At 53.2% G+C, this 25742-nt stretch overlaps 1 protein-coding gene across 3 annotated transcripts in view; it reads right to left on the reverse strand.

The window, feature by feature from the left end:
* Window positions 1-20501, reverse strand: part of Nfatc1 (nuclear factor of activated T cells 1) — a 108887-nt gene extending 88386 nt beyond the window's left edge. The window contains exons 1-2 of one of the 3 annotated variants that reach the window (XM_040757783.1): window positions 20013-20501; window positions 5914-7015 (exon numbers count right to left, since the gene is read on the reverse strand). In XM_040757783.1, the coding sequence (XP_040613717.1) occupies window positions 5914-7015; window positions 20013-20139 (1229 nt within the window). In that variant the 5' untranslated portion in view covers window positions 20140-20501. Of the gene's footprint in view, window positions 1-5913; window positions 7016-15821; window positions 15967-20012 lie in introns of those variants that run through there. The other 2 variants (XM_040757785.1, XM_040757784.1) reach the window with 2 other exon arrangements.
* Window positions 20502-25742: the final 5241 nt, after the last annotated feature.

The raw sequence follows: 25742 nt of genomic DNA on the forward strand, positions 1-25742 counted from the left end.
GAAGCATCAGGCTAACTTCCCAGGCAGAAGGAAATGAGACAAAGCCCGTTCTCCAACTGACACCAGGAACAGGACTCTAGCTTCTCAGGCACCCAATACCACTGTGGAGACACAGAGGGAGGGAACAGAGGATTCCATATACAGCCCTCAGGTCTTAAGTGCTCTGCCCAGAACCCCAAAGGCCCGAGAAGGTAGTCCCATTCTCTAGAGCTAGTGATGTCTTGGGCTCTTGCTCTCCCTAAGGAGGCCTGGGTTCAGTCCTACTCTGGAGCCCAGTATTACATAGAGCTCATGTGAGGGTGGTCCCCATGGAACAGTTTAGTCAAGGACATCACAGAGGTTTCGGGCTTTGGGAGCAGCTCATCTTGAGCACCTGCCCTGGTTTTATCAGTTATCATCTGGCCACATTAACAAGGGACCCCTTGGTGTTTGGTCAGTGATAAAGTAACTGTGTGAAGACCTGTCATGGCCGGAGCATTTCTGTCTGCAAAGCCTCCTAAGATGTGGGTGGTGATAGAGATTTCTGCCCTCAAACCAGCGCTCCCTCCTCCTTCTCCAAGTCCCCAGAGACATCCAGTGCCTGTAGCATAGCAGGAAGAGGTACGGCACCCCACCTGGTGAGACTGATGGTGTCCTTGATGTCCTTGCCCCAGGGACATCAAAGGCTAACTCGAAAAGCAAGAACAAACAGCAGATAGCTCTTGAGAACACAAAGTATGCGTCCATGGGCCCACAGCCTGTGGCAGCCTCGCCCTTTTCCACCAGAGCCTCTGCCTGGATGCCTTGTCTGTGTGTGTCACTTAGGTGAGCTGCTACGACACTCTCGCCAGCACAGGGGAAGGCAGTCTCTGTGAGCTCCTAATGCCAAGACACTAACTTTTCCCAGCCAGTGAGTAAGTTTCATCCACTACCTCGCTTTGAACACTGTACACTGATGAGAGCTAGGGGGAGACGCAGGAGAGTCAACACCCATAATGCCTAGGAGGCTGATCCTAAAACAAGAGCTAAGGCGGTGGCATGCCGTAAGAACTGCTTAGAAACGATAATGCACTAAGTCTTCCCCTAGGAAAGGGTGGCACTCAAGGGACGTGGTACTGGGCATTAGGTGTCAAGACTGGGAATCTTGTGGCAGGACACTAGGAATGTATAGACAGAGTACTATTAATCCTATGGTGTGGTCCTGGAATTGATATAGATTGGGTACTAGGATTTATATGGACAGAGTATTGGGAATGGTTGGAAACAGCTTTATTATTTGCACAACGATCTCCCAAGGAAGTGATGCAAGCCACTGAGTAAGTCCACGGCACAACCGAATTCACTGGGAAGACTCTCCTCCCTGCGGCCACCAATGCATCTATCTTTGTGTGCTCTAAAGACAGCCAGGCTCTTCCTACACTCTAGCTTGCAACCAATCTTCAATCACCACGGGTTCAATGAGCCCATGAGAGCCCAGAGACTTGGATGTTCTTGGCAGATGCCATAGATATGAACAGGCCAATTTGGCCATCAGAGTCCTGAGGTGGGCTGTCACCCCCAAGAACCCACAGAAGCCAGAAGTATCTTCACAGACATTGTGCCTTCCCTGGGCTACAAGCATACTGGATTCACAGAACAGCTATCCAAAGGGAAAATCCCCTGATGAGTGGTAGGGCAAGTGTGGAGAAAGATAAGACCTGGATTTATTGTGAACATCTACAGGAGTATTTAATCTTATTCCCACTTTAGGATAAACTCTGAGCTGCCCCGATAACCTCAAATGCAAGAGGGCTCGCTAGACCTTTTGAAGCTAACACTTGCGCATATCATCAAAGCCACTAGTATCATCAAGGCGTCCAATATCACAGCCAAACCCTGAAAGAAACAAGGTCTGACATACACTGATTTGAACATAATACCCGTTTCTTATCGTCTGAACCAAGCCGGCTCCCTGAATCAAAGCTGTTTGCCAAGCCTGTCCCACCCCTTGGGAATGCTATTCTTCAGAGAGCAACCTAACTCAGCAAACACGCCACTGACACTGCAGACACCTAGTTAAAACACTCCCGCTAGCCCCAACCCAGCTCCTTTTCATCTGGGTTCCTCATGTAACATTGCCTTTTTGTAGGCAAGTTCAGAGGTCATGCTGCCTGGGGACATCATAACAGTGAGACACTTCCCGTGAGCCTGTCCTAGAAGGAAAGAGAATGCTGCTGTGCAGAGCTGTGACACACAGCACAGGTTCTCAGCGAGGTGTGGCTCACAATGGAATGGATGGGTGGACAGGCATTTAAACCGTACTTCCTTTGGGTTAATAAAAAGTCTTTAAGAGTGGCTGTGGAGACAGCATGTCAGTGATGCTGCTTAACCAACCGTGAGGACCTGAGTTGGGGTCCCCTCATGCAAAGGCTGGGTGCCATGGCAAACAGGTGTACCACAGCACTGGGTATGGGCAAGCGAGTAAATCCTTGAAGTCATCTGCTTACCGGCCTAGCTGGGTCAGTCGGTGAGCTTCAGATTTCATGAGAGATACTGTCTCCAGGAAAAAAAATGGAGAGCACCAGAAGACACCTGAAGTTGACCTAAGACCTATGGGTGCACGTAGGAGCTCGCAAGCATGCGCGTGTGCGCATACACACAATACACTACACATACACATACACTATACACACACATATACCACACACACACATACACTACACATACACTTTTACACACACACACACTACACACACACAATACACTATACACACACACATACACCACACACATACACTACACATACACTCTTACACACACACATACACTACACACACATACACTACACACTCACACACACACATACACCACACACACATACACTACACACTCACACACACATATACTACACTACACATACACTCTCTCTCACACACACACATACACTACACACACATACACCACACACACACACATACACTACACTATACATACACACACACATACACACACTCTCCCTCTCTCTCTCTCTCTCTCTCACACACACACACACACACAATTCCCTAAAAGCCACAATCTGGAAACTACATTCAGGGGCAATCTAAGTGAACTGGCATCTCCAGACACGGGCACTCCGGTGCTCTCTCCCCATGCTTCACAGGTGCCAGCACCTGATCCACACTGCCACTCCTACCTGGGCTCAGCAGCGACATAGAAAGCGGCTCCCCCGCATCGCAGGTATCTGCCATTGCTGTCGCCATCAGTGAGGCCCACTCAAGTTATCACAACGTCTGTGTCAGTTTCCTGCAGCAACATCCAGTTAAAGCCCACGCCTAAAACCGTGAGAGCCTATCCATTGTTCCTATTAGTTTCCCAAGCATGATTTCTCCAACTGTACCAAGAGTTTGGTGCCATTCTTAGATCTACCCCATGGAGCTAACTGGAGTGCTCCGAACAGGACAGGGAGTGGGTACCACAAGCAAGATCCCCAAATGAACTGAGAGCATGGAGGAGCCATTGTGCCCAGGATGGCGCAGGGTGGGGGGTGTGGATTCACACTGAGGTGCTCTCCAGACCAAATCTAGGGGACATCTGGAAACACAGTCTTTTAGGGTTCCTCCAGGTCCCTGCTGCCTGGTGCCTGTCCACTACAAGCATCTGTGAGGATGGAGTGTGGCTTCTTCATGTCGATGTCAAACCACTCCACATTTCAACTCCATTGGCGCTTCCTAGAGTTTGTGGAATCCATTAAAAGGGACCAGGAAACAGAACCAAAACCGTGGGGAAAGGTGAACTTCAAGCCCAGGGATGGGGTGGGGTTTATTTGTGTTAGCTCGGAGCCACCCCAGGGGCACTGAGACCATGAGGTAAAATCACAGGCCACTAGACCCCCCATCAGCGTTCCTGAGTAGAGGAAAACACCAGCAACTGCTTTCCAGGGCCCGTGTCACTAGCAGGCTGGGACAGGCAGATCTACAGCTGCAGGCCACCAGGAACATGGAACTTGCTGAGGACACCTCTGAGGAGAACCAAAAACCATAAAGTGGGGGCAGGTTTCATGTTTGGAGACATTTTTGCTATGTCCCCAAAAAAGTAAGATGGGCAGTCAGTGTCGAACTATGTCCCCAAAGTTTTAACTTGGACTCTTAGCCCCCAGCACCTCAGAGGGTGACTGATCTGGAGAAAGGACCCTTTAAAGGTGACCAAGTTGGCGTCACTAGCATGAGCCCGGATCCAGGTGTGGGGTACTTAAAGGAAGGAAGGGAGGGATGACCACGGGACCCAGTGGGCGATGATGGCTACGAGCAGGGCCAGGGCAGAGTCGCAGGAGGAGCCGGCTGACCACACACATTCATCCTGGGCTCCAGCCCCCGATCTGGGAGGCAATAAGTGCCTGCGGTGAAAGCCACCTGCCTGTGGATCCTGTCACTCCACCCAGCATGCCACCTGTGTGCTTACCCCAATCCTAATTTTAAAAGGCTCTTACTGCCATGGCTCTAGTTATATTTTAGGACATTTCTCTTCCCTGTGAGCTGAGAGGGCCAGAGCTGACACAGTCTTGGTTTCAGTTAAATAGAAGTCATGATGACAGTACGGCAGGCACAACGGCTCTTTATGGATTTCAGGTTTCCATGTTTTAGATAAACTTTGTTCCTGGCATGTTCTGATGACATGGTTTGAACTGTCAGCCCTTTGAGCCTCCTAGGACAGATGGAGGGACACAGGACAGACGGGCAGAGTACTGTATGTAGCAAGACAGGAAACGGCTGTGTTCCAACCCCCTGCCCTCAGCCCACACTTTGTGCACAGGACAGGCCCATCTCACTTTAGGAACCACCCTCCATCCCTTTGCGGCAACTTAAATAAAGATTCAGCAGTGTCACTATACCCTACCACTACACCTCCTGGAACGGCCCCAGTCACACATGGCCTTGTGGCCTCACTGTGTGGAAAGGGCCCCAAAAACCCAACTGAATTCTGGAGCTGGTGGCCTCACAGTCACTAGAGGGCAGGGTACCAAATTCCAGGTGGTCACGACCCAAGTGGACATGAATCTGCCCTGAGGAGAAGGGGACGGAAGAGGCAGAAGAAGTGCCAGGCCTGAGACAGTCCCCGCTACATGCCGGGTCCCTTGCTCAGGGGCCCCTCAGCTCCTGGAAGCGGAACAGACTGGTCTCACGTGGGCTTTCAAGGGCCCGAGTAGATGTTTTAATGCGACGTGTGAAAACCCTGCAGGGGAAAGCAGCCTGCCAGGCGTCACAAGTGGCACACCTGTCAGGAAAGCTGTTTAGTTCAAAATAAAAGCACTGAGCCGGTTAAATGGGCCCAGCAAATCGCAAGCAGCCCTGCATCCTGTTAAAAAGAAAAACCAACAACGTAAGACCGGAGTTTTGTCCCATACTCCAGCTCCCCGCTAGCAGACTGCCAGCAAGCACGTACTGGTCTCCTGGGAGGTTGGGGGCGGGGGACACCGGAGAGCTGGCTGCTCTGGGGGACTGTGGAGCTGAGGGCTCATCTGCCCTAGCACGGTGATAGCAATTAAGGCCGAGAAAGGAAGTGGGTAAGCGGCGAGCAGAACACACAGGAGGATGGCTGCCTTCCCGGGCTTATTAAAAACACAACCGTGCATGTGTGCAGAGCCTCACCCTGAGCAGAACTGCAGCCACGGAATTCACGTGCTGCAACCCCGACCCTGGCACCTGTGAACCCAACCTCCAAAAAAAAAAAAAGAGGCCATCTGTCCCCTAGTCTAGTTGGAGGCGTCCTTAGAAAAGGAACTGGTGACAGAGACGGTGTAGGAAGCTGCCAAAGAGACCAAGCGGGCGGTGGCAATGTTACGTGTGCCAGCATAGCATTATCTCCAGAGAGAAGCCAGGGCAGCACTCTTCTCTACCCCACCCCTGCTGTAGCCGCCCCTCCCCAAACACAGCTGAGCTCCAGTCAGAGGCTGCTTACCTCATGTATGATGTAGGGGACAGAGACTTGGGCTTCGCCCACTGGTATGGGGCCTGTGGCACGGACAGATACTGTTCGCAGAAGGCCCCCTTCCGGAGGTGCTGGAAGGCAAACTCCTCAGGTGGGAAGTCAGAGGTGGGCGGAGTGGCGCCCAGGTCTTCCCCAGCTGGCTCTACCTTGAGGGCCACTGAGGGTGCATGCTCCAGGGCCGTCTTTCGAGACTTGATAGGGACACCATCGCTCAGGTCCAGCGTGCTGTCGGTGGTCAGGGCGTTGATGGCTGCCACGATGGCGGAGCTGGTATACTGGGTAGTATTACCGAGCCAGGTGTCTTCGGTCACGCTGACCCGAGGGGAGCCGTGCGGGGATGGTGTGGGTGAGTGGTGGGGCGAGCAGGAGGGCTGGCGGCCGTTGAGGCTGTACTTGCGCTTGTTGCAGGGGGATGTGGGCCGGGAGCCACGCGCACCAAGCCAGCTCTCCTCAGTGACACTGGCACGAGGAGAGCTGGACGGAGAGTGCCTTGGAGACCCCAGAAGGTGACAGGCACCCAGGCCTCGGGGAAAGACCTCCTCTGGGTCTGTGGTCTTGGGAGACACGCAGGGTGACTGCCATGGAGAGGTCTGGGGAGATGCATATGGGTATGAGTAGTTGGACTCATAGGAGGAGGCCTCGGAGTTACAGCTCCTTGAGGACAGGCTACTGGCTGGGCTCAGGCAGGAGGGGTCTCTGTAGGCTTCCAGGCTGGGCAGGTGCAGGGTGGCTGTGGACGGTGACCGCTTACAGCTTGGAAGCACATCTTCTACCTCCACGTCGTGGAAAAACTGGCTGCTGCCATGGTGGAGGCCCAGGTAGGAGGTGATCTCAATTCGAGGGCTCTCCAGAGTCGGGGCCCCATTGGGCCGGGTGTTTCCAGAGGACAGAAAGTACCCTGAGGGCCCACTGTCCACAGCCCCTCCATAACTCGAGGGGTGATTTGCTGAAGGGACAGCTGAGATGCCCGGGGTGGACGTCTGGAGGTCATGGCATGGTGCCGGCAGAGAGGCATGCGCCGTGGGAAGGGGCAGAGTCGAGGCGATGCTAGGGGATGCATAGCTGTAGTGTTCTGGAAGAAAACGAGCAAAGAGAAAAGATGAGGCCAGTGAGCTGGAAACATACTCACAAAGACGGGGACGGGAAGCCAGGACCTGGAGCCGTCGCCCGCCCAAGACTCCAGGCCCCAGGAGTGGCCTCTGGAAGTCCTGAAGTCAGGCTGCCCCTAGGCCCCCATAGCCTCCTGCTTGACTCTAGACCTCACTCTATTCCACCACAACAGCCTTCCCCAGGCAGATGCCCCCCCCCGGCCAAATGCCACACCGCTGTCCCTTATTGTCCTCTCTATTGAAACTCTGCATTCCCTAGCCGCTGTAATGGTTTTATATCCTAATCCAATAGCTGAGTTATCTTCTCCAGTCTATCCCCCCCTCCCCGACACACACACTCCCTCTCTCCGGTACACATCACAAGTGAACATGCATTTTTATCTATCCATCCGTCTGGTTCATGGCTGTCTGCAGAGCCTTGGACTGTGCCAGGCACACTGAGACACTTCTGTAATGCTAGCATTTCAGAGGCTGAGCAAGGCAGCAGGATTTTGAGTTCCAAGCCAGGTGTTCACTCTATTTCATGGGTGGACAGACTGGTGCATGAGTGGCGGATGATGGACAGCAGGATGGAGACTGGCTGGATAGATGATGGAAGGAGGGAGGAAGAAAGACGGGTGTATAGATCAAAGGAGGTATATGCTTTAGACATCGGGGCCCAGGATCTTAAATAGGTCTTTATGGACAAATCACTATCAAGCAAGCCCACATACTCAGCTGCAAAGAGCACGCCCAAAAGGATGGATGAGAACAGGAACTCTGAAGTGGCTCTTAGGCTACCTGAGGCTGGCTGGTCCCTAGAAGTCTATCTTCCCGGACTCCTAAATCAGAACAGTTGGCTCTAAGGCACAACCAGACCTCAGAACCACTACGTGATAGTTACATCTTGACAAACACTTTTAAAAAGCATCATTATAATTAGTACTAACAGGAAAGCCTCGCTTCTGGATTTCTTGTCAGAAGTGGCTCAGCATCCCAGAGTTATTCACATGTATCTGGGTATCTGGAGTCAAGCATTTCCAGTCTCTGAATAATGGAAATCAGCACAAGGAAATCCTAGCTCCACACCAGGCTCTGGTGCCCGCCTAGAGAGAGCGCTCAAGGGTAGGGCTGCTCTCTGCTGATCCCTGGCTCAGAAACAGCAAGGGAAAACTCCAGGAATGTTGGGGTCTTGGGGCACCAGCCAAACTCTAGGATATTTTTGAGGAGGAGCAGGCCAGGCCTCGGGTAGGTTAGAAAGTTCCCACTATTGCTCACTCCAGTCTTCTGCCATTGATGGGTAGCTCACAAACCCTCTGGCGACAGGCAGCCTCTTATGAGGTAGACAAAGGTCCCACTCCAGAGTCCAGGGAGAGGACAGGCTCTAGTCCTCAACCCCTGGGTCACAGAGTCCCTGTGGAAAGGCTAGAGCCAAGACAAAGGGGAACAAGGGACAGCTAGAGGAATCAGGATTTGTGCCAGGTGGACCCTCCAGCCAAGGCCATGGTTGAGAGTCCTTGTCACACAAAAGCACCATGGCCCAGTCTGAACTCCATACCCCGAGACATTGGAGCCTAACACTGAAAAGGATACTGCTCTAAATTACTCTAAAGTCACTTTTTAGAGAAGGTAACGCTTCTGAGGAGACAGGGCTGGTGGCTGGTGCCAGCTGGGTCTTCGAGTAGGCCTTTGCTGGGTTCCTAAGCTCAGGCTATTTCCATGAGCACTGGACAAGACTGCAGAGCTGTTCACTGCCATTCAGCCTCCCTTCGTCTCTGTCTGTGCACCCCAGCCTTGGACAGACGCAGGCCTCCCCCCGGTCCCCCAAGTACAGTCATGGGGAAGACTGATCAGGGATACAGAATGTCCTAAGTACATAATAAGAAAGAACGCTAGCCCCGGAGGACCCAGTCCGTAGAGGTACGAAACGAGTTCAAGTGGGAAAACCAGGCCTAAAGACCAAAGGCTGGTCTGGTTCCTCTATGAGGTCACCAACAGAAAAGTCTGGAGCAGGTTCCAGGGACCCTATGAGGGAGCAGTACTAATAGACGCCTATGTCCAGAAGTCATCTTATCCGCGGCTACTGCCAGACGCTGTGTAAAGATTCATCTTGGCAAAAGGAGGAGGCAAGCAAGAAGGAGGTAGGAGGGGGAGGAGGGGGACTCGCCATGCATCCCGTACTTTGCTGTCCCATGCAGATGATAGACATGGAGGAAGACGTTGCTATGGAGATCTCCCTCAGCCGGCTCAGCACTCTCCAATCTAGAACTTTCCATGGGAAAGCATGATCGGTGTTCCATGGCTCAGAAGGTGTGGCCAGGATCTGCCCTTCTTCAGCTAAGAATCCAGGTCTTAACTAGTCAAGCAGAGCTAGGAGTGCAAGGTAGGGACCCCAAAATGTCACCGTGTCATTGCTAATTAGAATACTAATAAACAGGAGGAGGAAGTTACAGACTAACAGGGTAGGAGTTTCAGTAACTGATTTCAGCAATACTTTAACCAGTGTTAGGGTCTTACAGTCACTTATAACTTGAAAGAATGCCTCTCTTTACTCAGCTTCACCTCTGAACTCGGATTTCTGGCTCCCTGATGTCCCACATCCTCTGAAACATGCTCCCTTCAGAAGTATCTCTAGTGGTCATCGATTTGCTCATATCCAGCCAGCTCCCTTCTGGTCATCTCTCAAGCTCAGATGGGTGAGTCCTTCCTGACCCCACCTGCTAATCACTCAAAGGGCCCCTGAGGATGAGGTTATCTGTACTCTGCTCTCCAGCCTTCTGAGCCTTGGTACCAGGAGTTCAAAAGGATCCAAGACCAAATTCTCCAGTAGCTGTGTGGGGCAGCTTGGCAAGGCAAACTTCTGCCTGAGGCACTACTTCTGAACAAATGTGCTTGAGGTACACATCGTAAGAACGGCGACAACCACACCTACGTGTGTGCTCTGGATTGCCCAGACAGCACCCAGGTTAGATGGCTTCACAGGCCCCAGCCCTGAGCAGGCAGCTACTCTGCTTGGGAAGTCTAGAGCTCTCTGCACTGTAAGAAGCCTGTCAGTAACGTAACACTTGAGAGGAATGGGCTTTCAAGACTGGAGAGATAGTTTGGTGGTCAGGAATACTTGCTCTTGCAGAAGACCTGGCTTCAATTCCCAGCACTCACATGGTGGCTCACAGCCACCTGTAACTCTAGTTCCAGGAGATCTGATGCCCAACTCTGATCTCTGCGGGCACCAAACACACATGTGGTGCATATCTATACATATAGGCAAAAACTTGCACATAAAATAAAATAAATCTTAAAAAAATAAAAAAGAGCTGGTTTTCATCGTAAGGGAGCCCAACTCCAGAAGATGAGGAGTCTGAGACTAAGGCTAGTGAGAAACACTTGCATCATAGCAGCTGTACACATGCTGGGAAAACCATGAAGACCCAGTCGGTCCTCCCCAAAGGAGGCATACCTGCCACTGGGCAGAACCTGGCTCCTGTGTTCTCTGTCTTCCAAGTGAAAGAATCCTATGTACTCCTGGCCCCACAGCTCACCACGTTCTTTTGGTGGGAAGGGAAAATTGGAAGAGTTCTCTAGAAACTCCTAGCAACAGGTAAAGTAAGTTGTGGGATCTCCTCACTCCTGCCTTGACACCCCTGCAGTGTTGAGTCCAGGGCTTCAGCTGCCTGCAGAGCTGGAAGATTCCAGAAGAAAAGACTGGGTGGCAGGCAAAGGGCAGACGCCATGGCAAACCTCTGCTTTTCTCCTTGGGACAACAGGTTTTCTAAGGCCCAGAGAAGGAGGAAGGAGGTCGTATTCACTCGAGGCCCAGATGCAGAGGAAGAGGAAGTTGGGGAGCACGGCACAGGGGCTCCGGGACGTTACAAGAGGAGCTTTTACTTAAACCAAACTGTTTAACAAAACAGGACTCAACAGGGCAAAGAAAAGCCCACCAAACATTAATTTAAAAAAAACAATAACAGAACAGGGTTAGGGAATAAAGCTCAGTAAGGAAGCACTAGACTGGAGAAGCCTTAGCTCAATGTGGGCCCCACACACACCGGGCACACATGTGAGCCCAGCACGCAGGAGGTGGAGGGAGGGGATCACGAATCAGAATTATCCGGCTACACAATGAGCCCCTTTCTCAAAAACATAAGACAAACAAACAAAAAACAATTAACCTACATGGGGACTTCCTTGGTCAAACTCCAGAATGAAAGCTTAAATGCCTGTCTGTGAGAGGTGTGTCTGCCTCTCTTCTCAGAATCTCTGGAGCCAGCGGGCCCCTTGAGTCCATAGGGGGGGCGGGTGAGTTCAGCTGAGCTTCTTCTTGCTACAAAGCCTAGACCTGTGGAGCCCCTCCACCTGCACTGACGTCCACCTGGTCAAAGGGGTTGCTCTACAGACTATAGGGAATGCCAAGCTTCCCGGTAACTTCCTTTCTAGTCCTGAGGTGTTGGGACCGATTATGTCACATCAGGTGCTGCTGTTGCCTGGCAGCCTGACTTTTGGCGAATGGGTCACTAAACTGGGAGGTGGGAGACCACCAGGGGGGCAAAAAGCATAATCGAAAGCAAAGGCCTCCGGTAGCACACTTTCTGTTATGTCATGTACTACAATGCATGAAGTCACGGCCATCCTCTGCAGAGGCCACAGACCATCAGGTCCTTGCTCATTTCTCTCAGTCACCCTGCTGCATGCAGAACTCCACACGGATGTGACATGTGACGGGGTACACACAACACCGGGCACCCGCTGTGAAATCGCTTCGTAGGTGCTCTCCGTCAGGTCACTTGTCATCTTGCCTGAACGGAGGGAAGGCAAAGCCGTGTGTGCCGCACCACATGTATGTGATGCTCCCCTATAAGCGTGGCTGTCACAGTCACCACCAGAACTCACTGTTCACAAGCGCAGAGCAGGATACATCATAGCCCACTTTCACCTTTCTTGTAAGGAACACCCCTTTAGCCTTTCCTCAGACTTGAAGCTAGAAATAGAACCAGCGAGAGCCTGCCAGCCAGGTCCTGTCCTCCAGATGCCTGCCCACCCTGGTCTTTCTACATGCAACAGCGCCTGCAGGGTGCGGGTGAGGCTGCAAGTTTCCACACTTAGGGATGAAATACAAGAAAACAAAACAGTACCCAGGCAGCAAAGTCCTTGCTGTCACTTAGTACACTGGAAGGAGCTACCTAGTGAGGACAGTGTGGAGACGGCTGGGCCAGTCCTGTGAAGTGACAGACAGCAACAGGTTATAAAGCACTGTCATACAACGATGTGCTGAAGGGAGATTTACGGGCCAGAGAACGGGACTTGCTGAAGCAACAGAAAATGTTACCCAATGATCCACAAATAAGCTCACCACAGCATGCTTAAGGGCCCTGTGTCCAGCCTGGGTCCACAGCTTTCCTCGAAGACCTCCAACACTCCCCCAGGTGCAGACGAGAGCATAACTTCCGCCTGCCCTGTCCTTCCGAGGTGTTCCTGCTTAGCCGGGGCTTCCTTTGAAAACTGACACAGAGCCGACATATCCTGCTCACACAGACAAGTCAGCCGTTGATTAAAATAGCTACGGAGCAGTGAGGCTGCTCCCAGCAAAGACTGAAGTCCTTCTCCAAAAACATCAAACCTTAGCACACTCAGGGCTTTCCTGGGGCAAGGCCCACTCCTCCCATGGATTCCTACCGTGGGGACTGACAAACCAACATGAGCTCCCCTACATCTTGCTAGGAAAAGAGAAGTTAGCCCCCTCAGCAGAAAACACTTGGAAATAACAGCTCTTCCAAATCCCATGGCAGCAAAGCCCCCTTTCCACTGGAACACCGTTTAAGCCTGAAGCTGGTGGGCAGAGCTGTCTGGGCCCAGGGCCTTGGCCAGTTTCCTCTTGAGTTGCCACGGAGACAGAACTAAGCGGCCAGGCCAAAATAACTTACAAAACAGGAGCCCTGGGGCGGGAAGCGGCACACCCGCCTCCCAGCTGACAGGCAGAGCAGCTATTTCCTGAGCCCCAGAAGGGAACCTATGACCCTGCCTTGTCCCAAAAGCCGCCCTGGCTCACCGGTTGGCAGGGTGGAGACAGAAGGATGCCTGAGAATGGCTCTAGCCCTGTTCTGCCCTGGGCTGCTTACTTTAGCACACTCTGGCTCTCCTCCCCTCCCAAACGGCCACTGTTTATCCACCACTGGCACATGTGAGCGCTTTGGAAATAAAGTACCAGGTACAATCCTTCCCCCCAGAGGACCTGGTAAGGACCCACAGGATGGGGCAATGGCCCATTGCTGCCCAGCCCACCCTCTATGGGTGAGGGAGGAGCTGTGTCCCCTTCATGAGCGTTCAGGAGATAGGCTACCTCCCTTGCTCTGAGGTAGCCACGTCTTTTTGTATGCTCAGTATGATTTGTAAAATTCAAATATTTGTTATTTCACTTTGCAACTGATCTCAGAACATTGTTCACTTATGTTTACACACAGATAATGTGAAGTTCTTTCTACCATTCAGTAGTGACTGGAGAGTTTAGTAACTTCACATGACTATGTAATATAAATAATGTAATTGGATAATTAATAAAATGTAATTATGATATTGGTGATGGAGAGAAAAGTTCAAGCCAGTCTCTCTCCCAGTCTCTCTCTTTCTTACACACACACAGAATGAGGGGGGGGTAAAGGAGATAGAGGTCTTCCCAGTGCTGGGCCTCCCTCGCTCAGGGCTCTCTCCAGTGGCCTGTGACCTGCAAGCTACAAGTGCTGGACTTAGATGCACACCTCTGCTTCACTGGGGCAGTGACCTACAGTTCCCAGGGCCACCCACAGGCACATCTCTGCATCTCTGTGCAGCAGCTCTAGGGGACACTCCTTATTGGCGACACTGTATTGTTACGGCTACACCTAGCCTGAGCTGTAGTGAGACCCAAGGCTTCACTCTTCCACTCTGCTCTACTTCAGAGAAAAACCATCAAAAGCACGGCTCCCTCACATGCACGAGGGGAGGATATGACCTAAACTCACTTGTCACTCAACGTTCAAGGAGCCACCTGCTTCCCAGGCCAGAAGGGTGCCTGGGGCTCACCAGAGCCCCTAGTCGGTGACTTCTTCATGGACAACGGCAGAAACTTGTGTTTCTTCCTGAATGGGCCTGGATGAATCTTAACTTTCGCATTATGTGTTCCAATACGGAAAGACACTAGTGAGAGAGCTGCTGTGTCCAGTTATAAGTCAAAGGCCCTGGAGTGGGGAGGTGCCGGGGGTACTGAGATCCACTAACGGTCTGCTGGAAGCACTACACACACACTGCTGTCCTCAAAGATTCTCACCCTAGGTCTGTGGAGATGACTACAAAGTTTGCATCCTCCCTTGAGGTAAGAAGGTATGCTAATAGCCAGCTAAAGTTACTCTTCCACCAGGCATGCCACAGGCCAGCCACCACGAGGTACCAGGGTATGGTTCTGTATCTCTGTCCCTGTTCCTATTGCTGGGCCTGTAGTCAGTTGTCTTCTCAGAGCAAACAAGGGGATCACAGGAAGGCAATGAGGACCTACCCAGATAGCAGGCAGCTTGGGGAGCCCAGGAAGGCCATGGTCCACCCCATGACTTTATCCCTAAAGAGACAGGAGCTAGAGGCACCATAGGGGAGCCAGACCCACAGTGACCCACACTTCGTCCAAATCCAACATGGACACCCTAAGAAGAGGTTCGGACGTGGGCTCTTTTGCCTGGAACATGAGAGTTCTGGAGAGAACTCAAGAATGCCCCAAACACTGCCTCAGCAGCCAAATCCACTTCCCCAAAGCAACAAGGCCAAGATACATCAAGGGTCTCTCCTTCCAGCCCAGCAGTTTTCAAATCCTGCCTGCCTTGGATGCCACTGACCCCAGAGCCCTGCAACCTGGGCTTTGGAAGAAGAAAGGAGGCCTGTGAGGAAGGGTTTTTAGTTGGGGACAGATGATAGGAATAGGAGCCGAGTAGGAGCATTCATCTTCAAAGCCAAACAAGGTGTCGAACTTTAAAAGGGGGATATTATGGAAAATACATTTCAGAGGTGTGCTACAAGTGTCCTGTCTGGTCATCCCCACATGCCTGGGATGCAGACCCCAAGGAAAACATTCCGGGACTGTGTGCAACTTGGAACAGAAAGTCAGGTGGAGAAAACAACCAAAGTGCTGGGGGGGGGGGGCTGGAACAAGAAATGGACTGTCATTATTGTTCAGGAAAATCAAGTTTTGGTAACCAGCACTTCGATTGTTGGCCTAGCTGGAAGCTTTACTTTTGACAGGGAGAAGAGAAAATGAAAGACAGGTTCTGGTTGCTGAGGTGTGGACTGAAAACCCAACTGGTGGAGCCTTCCTGTTGAGGGAGTCGCGGTGGCGGTCAGCACAGGGCCGGGCCTCCTGGCTCCGGGTCCCCAGGGCCCCGGCAGTAGCAGCCGGGCTCTCAGAAAGGGCGGTTTCCGACCGCCCTCTGGCAGCACCGCTGACCATCTGTCCCCGGACTACGAGGTCCAAGTCCTGCGCCGGACACAGCCTCCCCTCGGGTAAGGGCCTCCTGGAAGGAGGGGCGAGCCCTCTCCCGCAGCCGGGCGGGCGCTCAGATGCCAGGAAGTGGCCGGCGGGTGAGCGTGGCAGGCTCGCCCCACAGGTGGCCTCCCGCCTCCTCGCGGCCGGCAGCAACTTGGTCCGCGTCGCTTCTAGCCGCACTGGGCGGCGGCCCGGGGTCCCGGCTGGTGCCAGGTTGGGGCGGGCACCGGCGACCTCAGCAAACTCAGGCCCACGGCGGGGTGCAGGCGCCCGCCGTCCCCCGCCGGACCCACCTGCGGCCGCGGCGCCCCCGCCGCTCTGATCGAACTCGAAGAGGAAATCGAAGTCGAACTCCGGGTCCTGCTCCAGCCCCGTCATGTCGGGGTCGCACGGCACTGGTGCGCCCGGCGCTCGCGCGCGTCCCCGGCGTGACGCGGCCCCCGCCTCCTGTCCCCTCCCTTGTCCCCTCCCCGGCCTCCCGCCCCGGTCCCGCCCCTGTCCCCCCCGGGTGTTTCCGGGTTTACATAAACAAGCCGCTCGCGGCCGCCGGCTTCCGAGTTTTAAATAAACTCCGCGCGCGAGCCTGAGCGCAGCCTGAGCTCCACTCGCGCCCTCAGGACCGCGCGGGCCGGGGAACATCCCCGCCTCTCAGCAGGGTGCCTGGTCCCCCGCAGGGTCCCGCGCAGCTCCTCCGCGTCCCAGCCTCCCCGTGGGAACTCGGTCTCCCGTTGGACACTACCTCCCCGCAGAAACCCAGTGTCCCCCAAGCAGCCCCGGCGTCTGTGCCCCAACCTGGGCACAGCCAGCCGCCGCAGCAAGGCGAACGCAAAGCCTAGGCCAGGCTGCGCGGTCGTTCCGGACCAGCGCGGGGCTGGCGGGGCTGGAGCTGCGTCCTGGACTCGCAGCCCGGCCTTGCAGCTGGTCCCCTGGTTCCAGTTCAGCGTGGTGCGCAGTCCACAGCCGAAGGAGGTGCCCTGAGTCTTGCTGTTTCCCTGCACCAGGAAAAAGACCAAGGCTTCTGGATTAGTTCAAAAGTTCGAAAAGAAATATATATAATTTCAAAACATGGCTTCTCCTGATCTATCTAGGGCTTTCTCTAGGTTGCTTTCTGAGCAGAATGGCTGACTGGAGGAGACCCACCTTCAGGGAGGCACCCCAGAGCCCACCTTAGAGCTTCGCAACTTCTAGCAGTAAACGCTGGGGGTAACATTTTCTAGCCCTGCTTTTACTAAGGAATTATCTGAAAGTGACTGGAAAATGAGGGCGGTGGGTTCCTTAGGGTTGTGGCTCTACTCTATTCAGGTCAAGTCCCAGAACACAGTTGCTTACAAACCATTCAAGTTTTACTCATGGTGGCCACCTGACTCCAGGGCACCTCACTCAGAACAAGTCCTGTTTTCCTGCACTAACGACCTCAATCTCTCAGCTCCTAAAACACTACACACTCCCGTTTTAGTGGGGGGGGGGACTTCAAAACTCCTGAAGGCTGAGTGGGTGTTACCCACGCACACACTGCCATGCAATCAGCAACCAGAAGGAAAAGGCTGGGCCTATGGAGTCCCATCCATCTCTTCCTGTTTCCCCAGCTTTTTGTTCTAACTTTCCTGGTGTCTTGGCATCACGTAAACCAACATCTGGAATAGCAGGAAAATGGTGGCTAGGCCAGTATCAGAACCGGGAGGAGGCAGGAAGGAAAGGAGGAGGGGGGTCGATGTCAGAATCTGCCACCAGATGCAAGTGTCCCCTGTGTCCTCCTCCTGCTCTGCAGCCCTGGGCCCGGGGGATGATGGCTTTTTCCGGAGACTAACTTGGGCCTCACGTGGGCTGCCACTTCTCCCAGGACCCTGTTCCAATAGCTGGTTTTCTCCCGTGATAAACTGTAGTTCAGTCTGGCCTGATTTAGTTTCTAATAATAGTTTTCACTTTGAGATGCATGTCGGAGTGTTGTTTTGTTTTAGTTTGCTTTTCTGCTGACCTTCGGGGAAATGGAAGTTCTGTTTTCTGTAAAGAACCCTATCTCTCTTCAGCCACCTTCCCCCAGCTATACACACGTAACTGCCCTTCTTGTCCCAAGAAAGCTTTTTGCTAAAGTTGCAAAGCACCTGGCTCCGGCTGCACATGCGCCCTCAGATGCTGGGACCATAGGAAGGAAGGAAGCTACAGGGCCTTTCTCTCGTGGGCTGGGGCTCCATCCTCATCTGCCGGCTAACATAGGAGTCAGTCAACACAACTATTTGTGAACCGCCCCAATGTGCCTCCGCCAGTGCTCCCCCCCACCCTCTATAGAACATGAAGCTTGGTTTGCCAGTTCCGCAGACACTCCAGTTTTGATAGAAGTGTTTAGCTTGGACCACTTCCTTCCAAGTCTGCAAGATGTTAATGGGCCAGCTCCAGTGCTGGGTGTGATGAAGCAGGGTACAGGGCCACAGCATTTTCTAATCTGGATTAGGAAACAATGGCGTGAAGCTAAATGGCTGGAGAACAGGGCAAGCTTTGTTCAGCTCCAGAGAGAGAGAGTCCCTGGGGTGGGCGTTGTGTGAGGCAACTCTGATGCTGTGGCTACCTACAGGCTTGTGTTTCTTGGAGCTCTTCAGAACAGAGCAACAAGGTCTTCCGAGATGGCTGGGCCTGGTGAGCTTCCCTCCAGATGCCCATCATGAGGGAAGGCCTCAGAGAGCAGCCGGTGCCCAGTCAAGGCCTGCTCAAGCCCACACTGACCTGCTGCGGACAGTCTCTTCCCCTGTATGGGTTTGCCTGTTTCAGGACTGGATGGCCGTGTCTGGTTACCCCCTCCACACACACATACACACATCACACTGGCTTTTCCTTTAGTTACAAAAAGAAAAAAATTAAACATTTTTTTTGTGTTTTGTTTTGTTGATACAGGGTCTTATACTGTAGCCCAAGGCTGGCCTGGGACTTGCTTTGTAGCCCAGGCTAGCTTCAAACTCATGGCAATTGTCCAGTTTTAGTTTTTCAAGTGCCGAGATTACACCTAGGGTTACAAGAGTGAACCATCCAGGTCAGCTTAGAAGAAAAGATTTCTTATTGAGTAATGGAGCAGTAACTCTACAATGAAAGAAATGTAGGCTTCAAGTGCCTTATCCCCCCCACACACACACAAGTGACGAATGTGTGTGGAAATAAGTGTCAAAAAATTCAGAGTACAAACCACAACAAAACCACTCTTGTAGCAAGAGTTCCTCCTGCAAACACTGAGACATCCTTGGCAACATTTAGGCCTCTTTAAAACTGAGGGTGACAGTGTGACTCACGCAATACCTGCCCCCTTTGATTCAAGTCCACATAATACTCCACATAAACGGACTCTGAAAATCTGAGTTTATGGGTTTTGAGTTTGAAGATAAGCAAGGTGTCCAGGGCAGACTCTGGGAATTGCTGTTCCTGCCTGATAAACTCATCAGAGTCTCACAGGAAACTAATGTCTCCTTCCAAGTGCTTGTGTAAAGGATGTTACACAGAGCCTTGCAGATAGGAGTGATCCAGCCCTAGCAGGGGTCCAGCTTGCCTGCCCGCATTCAGTCATTTTAAGTCTGGAGCCAGAAAGGAATTAGGAGACGAGCCTCCCAGGTTCCATTGCACACAGGTCAGGTTATCTTAATCCCCTGCTGAAAAGCCAGCCACCCTTTAAAGGGTGCTCCAAAGACACCTGCAGGAGCCTACATGTTTTAAAAGTTATTTTACTGGTTCCTTTGAAGGGATCCAAAGGGTCCTGACAGAGGATCTGGGGCATATCGTCCTTCTGGCCCTGCCAAGTCAGGGCAGATTCCAGCGTCTATTCTTTACCTGGAAGAAGCAGCGTGGAACCTGGCAGTCCTATCTTTCCCAAGGCATTTTCTAAGGCAGAACTCTTGCCGGAATGCAACATTTGGCCACAAGCTTGAGAAGCATCTAGAAGCCTGGACCACTTGGGGCCAGTCGGCCAAGCCCTTACTTAGCAAGACGAACCTATGTCCCGATCCACCTGGGAGGGCACAGGACCCTCAAACTTCATGCTCTTCACCTCTAGCCTTCCCGAGGTAGAAGCAGGGCTATGGCTGCTATTCAAAAAAAGCCTCACATCATCCTAGGTTTTTTCCCCCCTCTTTTCTTTTCTTTCTTTTTTCCCGGTTCTGACGGTCCTCTCCCGCCCCATCCTTAAATCTCACCTCTGTAAGTTTCCCCAACTGGGATCTCCGCGACCCTAGCCAAAGCCAAGTTTGAGTACTTTGCGCTAGAGAAGAGGAGACACCTATTGGCAAGAAAGCGCGCTAGAAATCTGGGCTGCGCCGGGGAAACACCAGGGGGACACCCTTCACAGTGTGTGCCACGCTGTCCGACCGGACGCCCGCGCCCCTCCCTGGACGCGCACACCAGTCCCGGGCAGCCTGACCCCGGAGGAGGCTAGAGATGGGCGCCGGGCGCGGCGAGCGAACACGGAGGGCCAGGACACGCGGGGGCGAAGGACGGGGCACAGGGCTTACCTTCCTCGGCCGCCTTCATGGTGCCGCCGGCGGGCGGCGCGGGCCGCAAAGTTTCTCCGCTCCCGCAGACTGCGGCCGGAGGGCCGAGTGGAAACTTGGAAGGGACTGGAAAGCTGGTACTTGGCATCCACGCGGCGGTGGCGACAGCGGCGAGCAGCAGGAGGAGGAGCGGGAGCAGGCGCGGCGAGCAACCCCGGGCCGGCTCCCTAGTGGGACCTCTTCCTCGCCGACACGCGCGGGGCAGGGCTCAGCGCCGCGCGCCGTGGGGAGGTGGCATGCGGGGGGTGTGCGCGCGGGACAGGCCTGCCTGCGGCCGGGGACTCGCCGCGGGGTCGGAGGTGTGTGCCGCGCCCGGGAACCCGTGCCCGGCCGCTGGGATCCGCGAGGCGACTCTGTCGCCCAGTTAGGAGCCTCTCGGTCTCACTCTGACGCAGGGCCGGGCTCTGCCTTCAGCCTTTTTAAAGCTGGAAAACACCTCCCCCGGCTCCCGCCCGCCAGGCCGCTCCCGCGCCCCCTCCCTGCAGTGACATCACGCCCCTGCCCTCCCGAGTCGGCGCGGGGCCCGGGGGACAAGTCGCCGAGCGCCGCCCTCCCTCCGCGCTCAGTGACTACAGTTCACTGGGCAAACGGGGCGCCCTGGTTTGGACAGGGGTACCCTGGGGTGGGCCAACCCGGGCGCACAGGGAGGGAAGGGACTCAGCAGGGGGTAATGAGGACTGAAGGGACTGGATGGGGCTCCCAGAGGTGCTCAGGGGCACCCGGAGGTGGGCAAAGGTGTATAAGAGGGAAGAAAGAAGCGCGAAGGGAGGTGAGGGAAGACTAGAGGGAAAGGGCTCATGGGGACAGTGGGGACTTAGGGACTGGTGGGGACAAAATGGAAAGGAAAGGGCTTGCCAGGGGGCGATGGGCGAACGCGCCAAGCCGGGACGGCAGCAGTTTCACGCCGGTGTCCTGAGACAGCTACTCTCCCCTTTAATGAGGGACTGGGGTACGAGCGGCGGGGGGAGGGGTGCCGAGACGCCTTGCATGCTGAAGTCATTATGTAAAATCGCAGGCTTCCCCCGCTGTGGAAATTTGGAAAAGCGCTTCCACTGGCAGGAGGGAGTAAGGAAATTCCCATCCCGCTAAATTACTAACAGATTGCATGGGCGTCCCGGGACAGCCAGATATTGTCATTTTTACTCTGTAAATATCAGAAGAACTAGATTTCTTGCTATACGAGAAGGGGGGGGCAGCTTGTCCAGGAGCGAGAGCCCACCTGCGCAGATCCTTTTGTGTCTTTACCCCAGCGCCTTCCGACTGAAAGGGGACCACGGGGTGACTTTTGTAGACGTGACTGTGAGGTTTCTGGCTTTGGATGGGGCTGGTGCTTGGGAACTTCTGCGGATTCTGTCCCGCCTCGCTTCACACTTTTTCTCTTTCAAATCTCCTCGCATCTCCTAGGGTGCAGCTCTGCTGCCAAAACCCGACCGTATTTTCTTGTTGGCTCTGGATGGAAAACATTGGATGGTTGGGCAGTTAGAACGTCTGGTGTATAGAGATCATAAGTCTATCGGCCTACACCTCATTGCATTAAAATAAACCCACAAAGCAAAAATGCCTGTCTGCTGTGGGACGGGAGGGGCGTGTACCGAGCCAATGGATCCTCCAAAGGACTTGACACCCCCAAAACCTAGGGAAATTTGCTCTAGCCAGCAAGTGGAGCTGGCCAACTGGGCCCGAAGTTAAACAATATGAAAGTGCTTGTCTGAAACTCATCCACTCCACCAGAAGCCTCTACCCTATCCTTCCAGAGGCTTCAGCACGACCTTTTCCCCCCTACTACCACAGAGATGCGCAGTGGTGGGGCCCGCATTGCCACAGCCACGCCCAGCACGTCTCAGGTACACTACCTGCTGGCCTGCTGCTCCCGTGGAGAGCTGGGCATGGCGCGCACCTCTTGCCTCTGGCGTTGAGAGGAGTGGGCACTAGCATAGGTGGTCAAGAGGATAGTGAGCGAAAGGTTGAGGGTGTCTCGCGACGACATGGAGAGTGACCTATGAAGGAGCTGAGGGCTCAGTGAGGATGCTGGGATGTAGGGCAAGGATGCAAAGAGGAACCCCCCAAATCCAGTAGGGATGCACAGAAGCTTCTCCGTGCTACTCAGAAGAGGCCGCCGCTAGGGGGTGCCAAGACCCCACTGCCCAATACCCTTTTCTCCACCCCAACCCCCCAAAATCCATTCTTCTGTGAGTCCTGATGTTGCCAGACCAAGGTGCCAAGATTTTGCCTTGAGAGTTTCCGTGCCCGCGTCCCTCCCCACCACCCTCCAGGCGGGGCAGGGCGGAGGCATCATCCGCGGGGCGTGGCGGGAAGACTAAAGGCCCACCTTAGAATCTGGGGACTCCAGAGACCAGAGGAGTTCCACTGTCGCGTCAGAAACGCTAGCCTGTCTGCACTTCTAAGACTTTCCGGACGTGACTGGCTGTGCAACGCTTGGAGGAAGGGGCCAGTACTCTTCCAGGATCGTCTTTCATCTCCGCTTCGCTTCTTCCTCTTCCTCCTTCCCCTCTTCTCTTCATCTCCTCTCTTTTCTGCCCTCACCCTTCATCTTCTCTCCTTCATTTCCTCTCCCCCTCTTCTTCCTCCTGCTCCTCCTCTTCCTTCTGTCTGCTCCTCCCCCTCCCTCTCCAATAAATAACTTTTCACCCCATCCAGAAAAGCCCTTTCCTGTCTGTCTCAATGCCCTCCTTATCCCCCGCGGGTGACGGAATCCCGGGCCTGTTTCCCTCTGTTTAATGCCGTTGCCGGGACCACGGTGGCAGAACGCCAGGCGCAGGGAGTTCCGGAGGCAGCGGCGCAGGAGCGCGGCCAGCTCTATGTTGTCCGCCAGGCCCTGCAGCCACCTCGGGCTCAAGCCTCATCCTGTGGCCGCTCTCCCTGCGCGTCCCTACCGCCTCTTTTCCTCTTCCTTCGGCCTCCTCTAGGGGAGATTTGTTTATAGCTGCTACCAGGAGAGACGTTACACGGGTTTTATTTTAAGGGTTGGCGATGACTAACAAAGTTAAAAGGAGCTTAGGACAGAAAACAAGACTATTTTTAGATTACTGTTGCTTCTGTGGATTATTGGGGCAAATACACCCCTCGAAGTTTACCATCTAAAAAGTGTATTTGGGCTCTAAATCCTTCCTCCTGGGGTGCACTTGGGTATCCACCCCGAGGACTCAAAGTTTCCAAGAGCCTGGCAGCTGTTGATTCTACCCCGGTGTGAAAACACAAGAGCCCAGGAAACCTCGGCAAGATAGGGTGGGCATTTCTAGTGCAGGAGCAGAGGGGCTCGAGTTGTCGGGGCAGGACTCTCAGTCCTGCAACTTGGAGCCTCCTTTGACCTCTCCAGGAGTTGTGAACATTGCACTGCGGGCAGGTACATGCACCAGGCTAGGGAGGGTTTCCTCGTTCCACAGAGCCACTTGCATAAGCTATGTGAAACATCGGTAGCTAAATACACATGTTCTCACTGCATCTGCATCTGGAACCACCGTAGTGGTTTCTTTAGAACTCCCATTACTGAACTTGAGACACCCAGCTGCATCCAACTCCTTTGCTTCACAGCGCAGGGGGAGACCTAGGGCTGTGAGGTGCTGGGAAAGCTGGGGAACTGGGCCTTCCTCCGGAACCTGCTAGAGGGTGCGATTAACAAGGCAGAGTTCAGGGACATTATTTGTTAGAAGATGGTCCCATGTAGCCCAAGCTCACCTTGAACTCCTGGAGCTCTTGCTTCCACCTCTCAGATTCGAGGGCTCCAGGCTTGCACCACATCTGGCTGGCGTGGGGTAGTCGGTCGGTTTGATGATTGGTGCTGAAGTCCTCTGTAGATGTGCTGTCCACTTTTGGGTACCTAGTCAGGTTACTTTTAAACAAAACAACCAAACCCAGTCCACTGAAGCCTCATTTGCCTTGAGTTAGTTTCAGCATCTTCAGCATTCCCTCTCAGACCTTGGGGGTATTTTGGAGGATCATACATTTGGCGTTCAGAGAGCTTAACACTACAGTTTTGCTTGTGGGACATCTGTTTAAGCCCCCCCCCCTTCCCTGGACACGGGTGGAAGCCTTCACTCTATGGTCTGCCTTAACCAGCCTAGCATCAGTTTAACTATGAGGCCCTAATGGCTGGAGCCAAAGAGGCCCACAGGGCCGTGGCTAAAGACTTGTTTTCCAGCTGATGGAGCCATGGGCATGTGATGGGATCATTAGCAGATGGGTGGAGTGTCATGCTCTTGAGGTGCATATTGAGACCAGATACCCCACTCTGTTGTCCAAGGTCTTGAGATCACCAGCTTTGTCCCAGTGTGCTCTGCTGCCTGGATGTTCTGCTTTGTCACAAACCCAAAGGCAGTGGAGCCAAGAGACCATGAAGGCATGAGCCAAGACAAACTTTTCCTCCTTTTAAGTGAACTTGTTAAGGTATTTTGATTTGTGAGACATTGACAGCCTGAAAAACAACACAAAACTAAACAAACAAACCAACCAACCAACCAACCATGATCAATCAACCAACTCACCAATGGCTTAGCAACCTCTCCCAGAACATATACCGGAGAAATGGGGATTAAGGCCAAATTGCTTTGCTTGGTGCTTAATGTTCTTTACTTTTTGTATCCTTTGCCTGTAGTGGCCACAGGGGACCTCCTCCTTGAAGTCATCCTGAGTCACACTCATTCCCTCCTGAAACTTGACTTAAACTGCCCCACCTATGAGTACCATCACCCAAATACCTACTGGACCCGCTATGTCTTCCTGCCTTGGGAGGGGCTGGGAGAGTTCTTTCTACCTCTTGGACTAGACTTACTGCTGCCTGCCTGCCTAATGGCTAAAGGAGAGGCCTCTAGCATCAGCTGGGGCTTGCTCTATGACCTGGTATGGTCTATCCCAGGAAATATATGATTGAGAAAAACATGAATTCTCTCTCTCTCTCTCTCTCTCTCTCTCTCTCTCTCTCTCTCTCTCTCTCTCTGTGTGTGTGTGTGTGTGTGTGTGTGTGTGTATGTGTGTGTGCAGTTTTTGCTTTGTCTGGTTGGGAACTGTTGTAAGGCACACATATGTGTTTATAACTGTTTCTCTTCCCCATAGACTGGCTCTTCTGTTCCTATGAAGTAGCCCTCTCAGTCTGTGTCAGCTGTCCATGACTGTAACAACACACCAAAGACAATTAACACGAGGAGAGGAGGTATACTTTATGGTTTTGACCTGTGCAGTTCATTACTGAGTGGTCCCCTTGCTTTGGACCTATGGCAGGACAGACTGTCACAGTAGGATCATGGGATAGACCATAGCAACCCATCTCAGCAGAAATGCAAATGCAAGAGAGGCTGAGGGCCCACCAAACTCTTGAAGGGCTGTCTCCAGAAACCTGGGGTTCCTACCAAGTGACCTCACTTCTCAAAGGTTCTGCTCATCTCTCAAAGGCTCCAACACCTCTCTAGGGACCACGTTTTTAACACACAGGACTTGGAGGAAAATTCAGCAACCACACTTTAGCAATCTTTTGACAACACATTTTTCCTTCACAGTCTTCTTTAATCCAATAGTAGTAAAGACACGATTACAGCAGATGACATAGTATAGCCACTCCAGCTTTTGTGAAGATGTTTTGAGGGTGGGTATGATATGTTTTCCACCCTGGTAGCATGGAGGACAGCATGAGGTTGTATTATGCTTTACTCTCCCGTCTGACAACTGCTGCCCTTTGAT

Source organism: Mesocricetus auratus, unplaced genomic scaffold, assembly GCF_017639785.1.
Source record: "Mesocricetus auratus isolate SY011 unplaced genomic scaffold, BCM_Maur_2.0 Super-Scaffold_100015, whole genome shotgun sequence".
NCBI classification, from domain to species: Eukaryota; Metazoa; Chordata; class Mammalia; order Rodentia; family Cricetidae; genus Mesocricetus; species Mesocricetus auratus.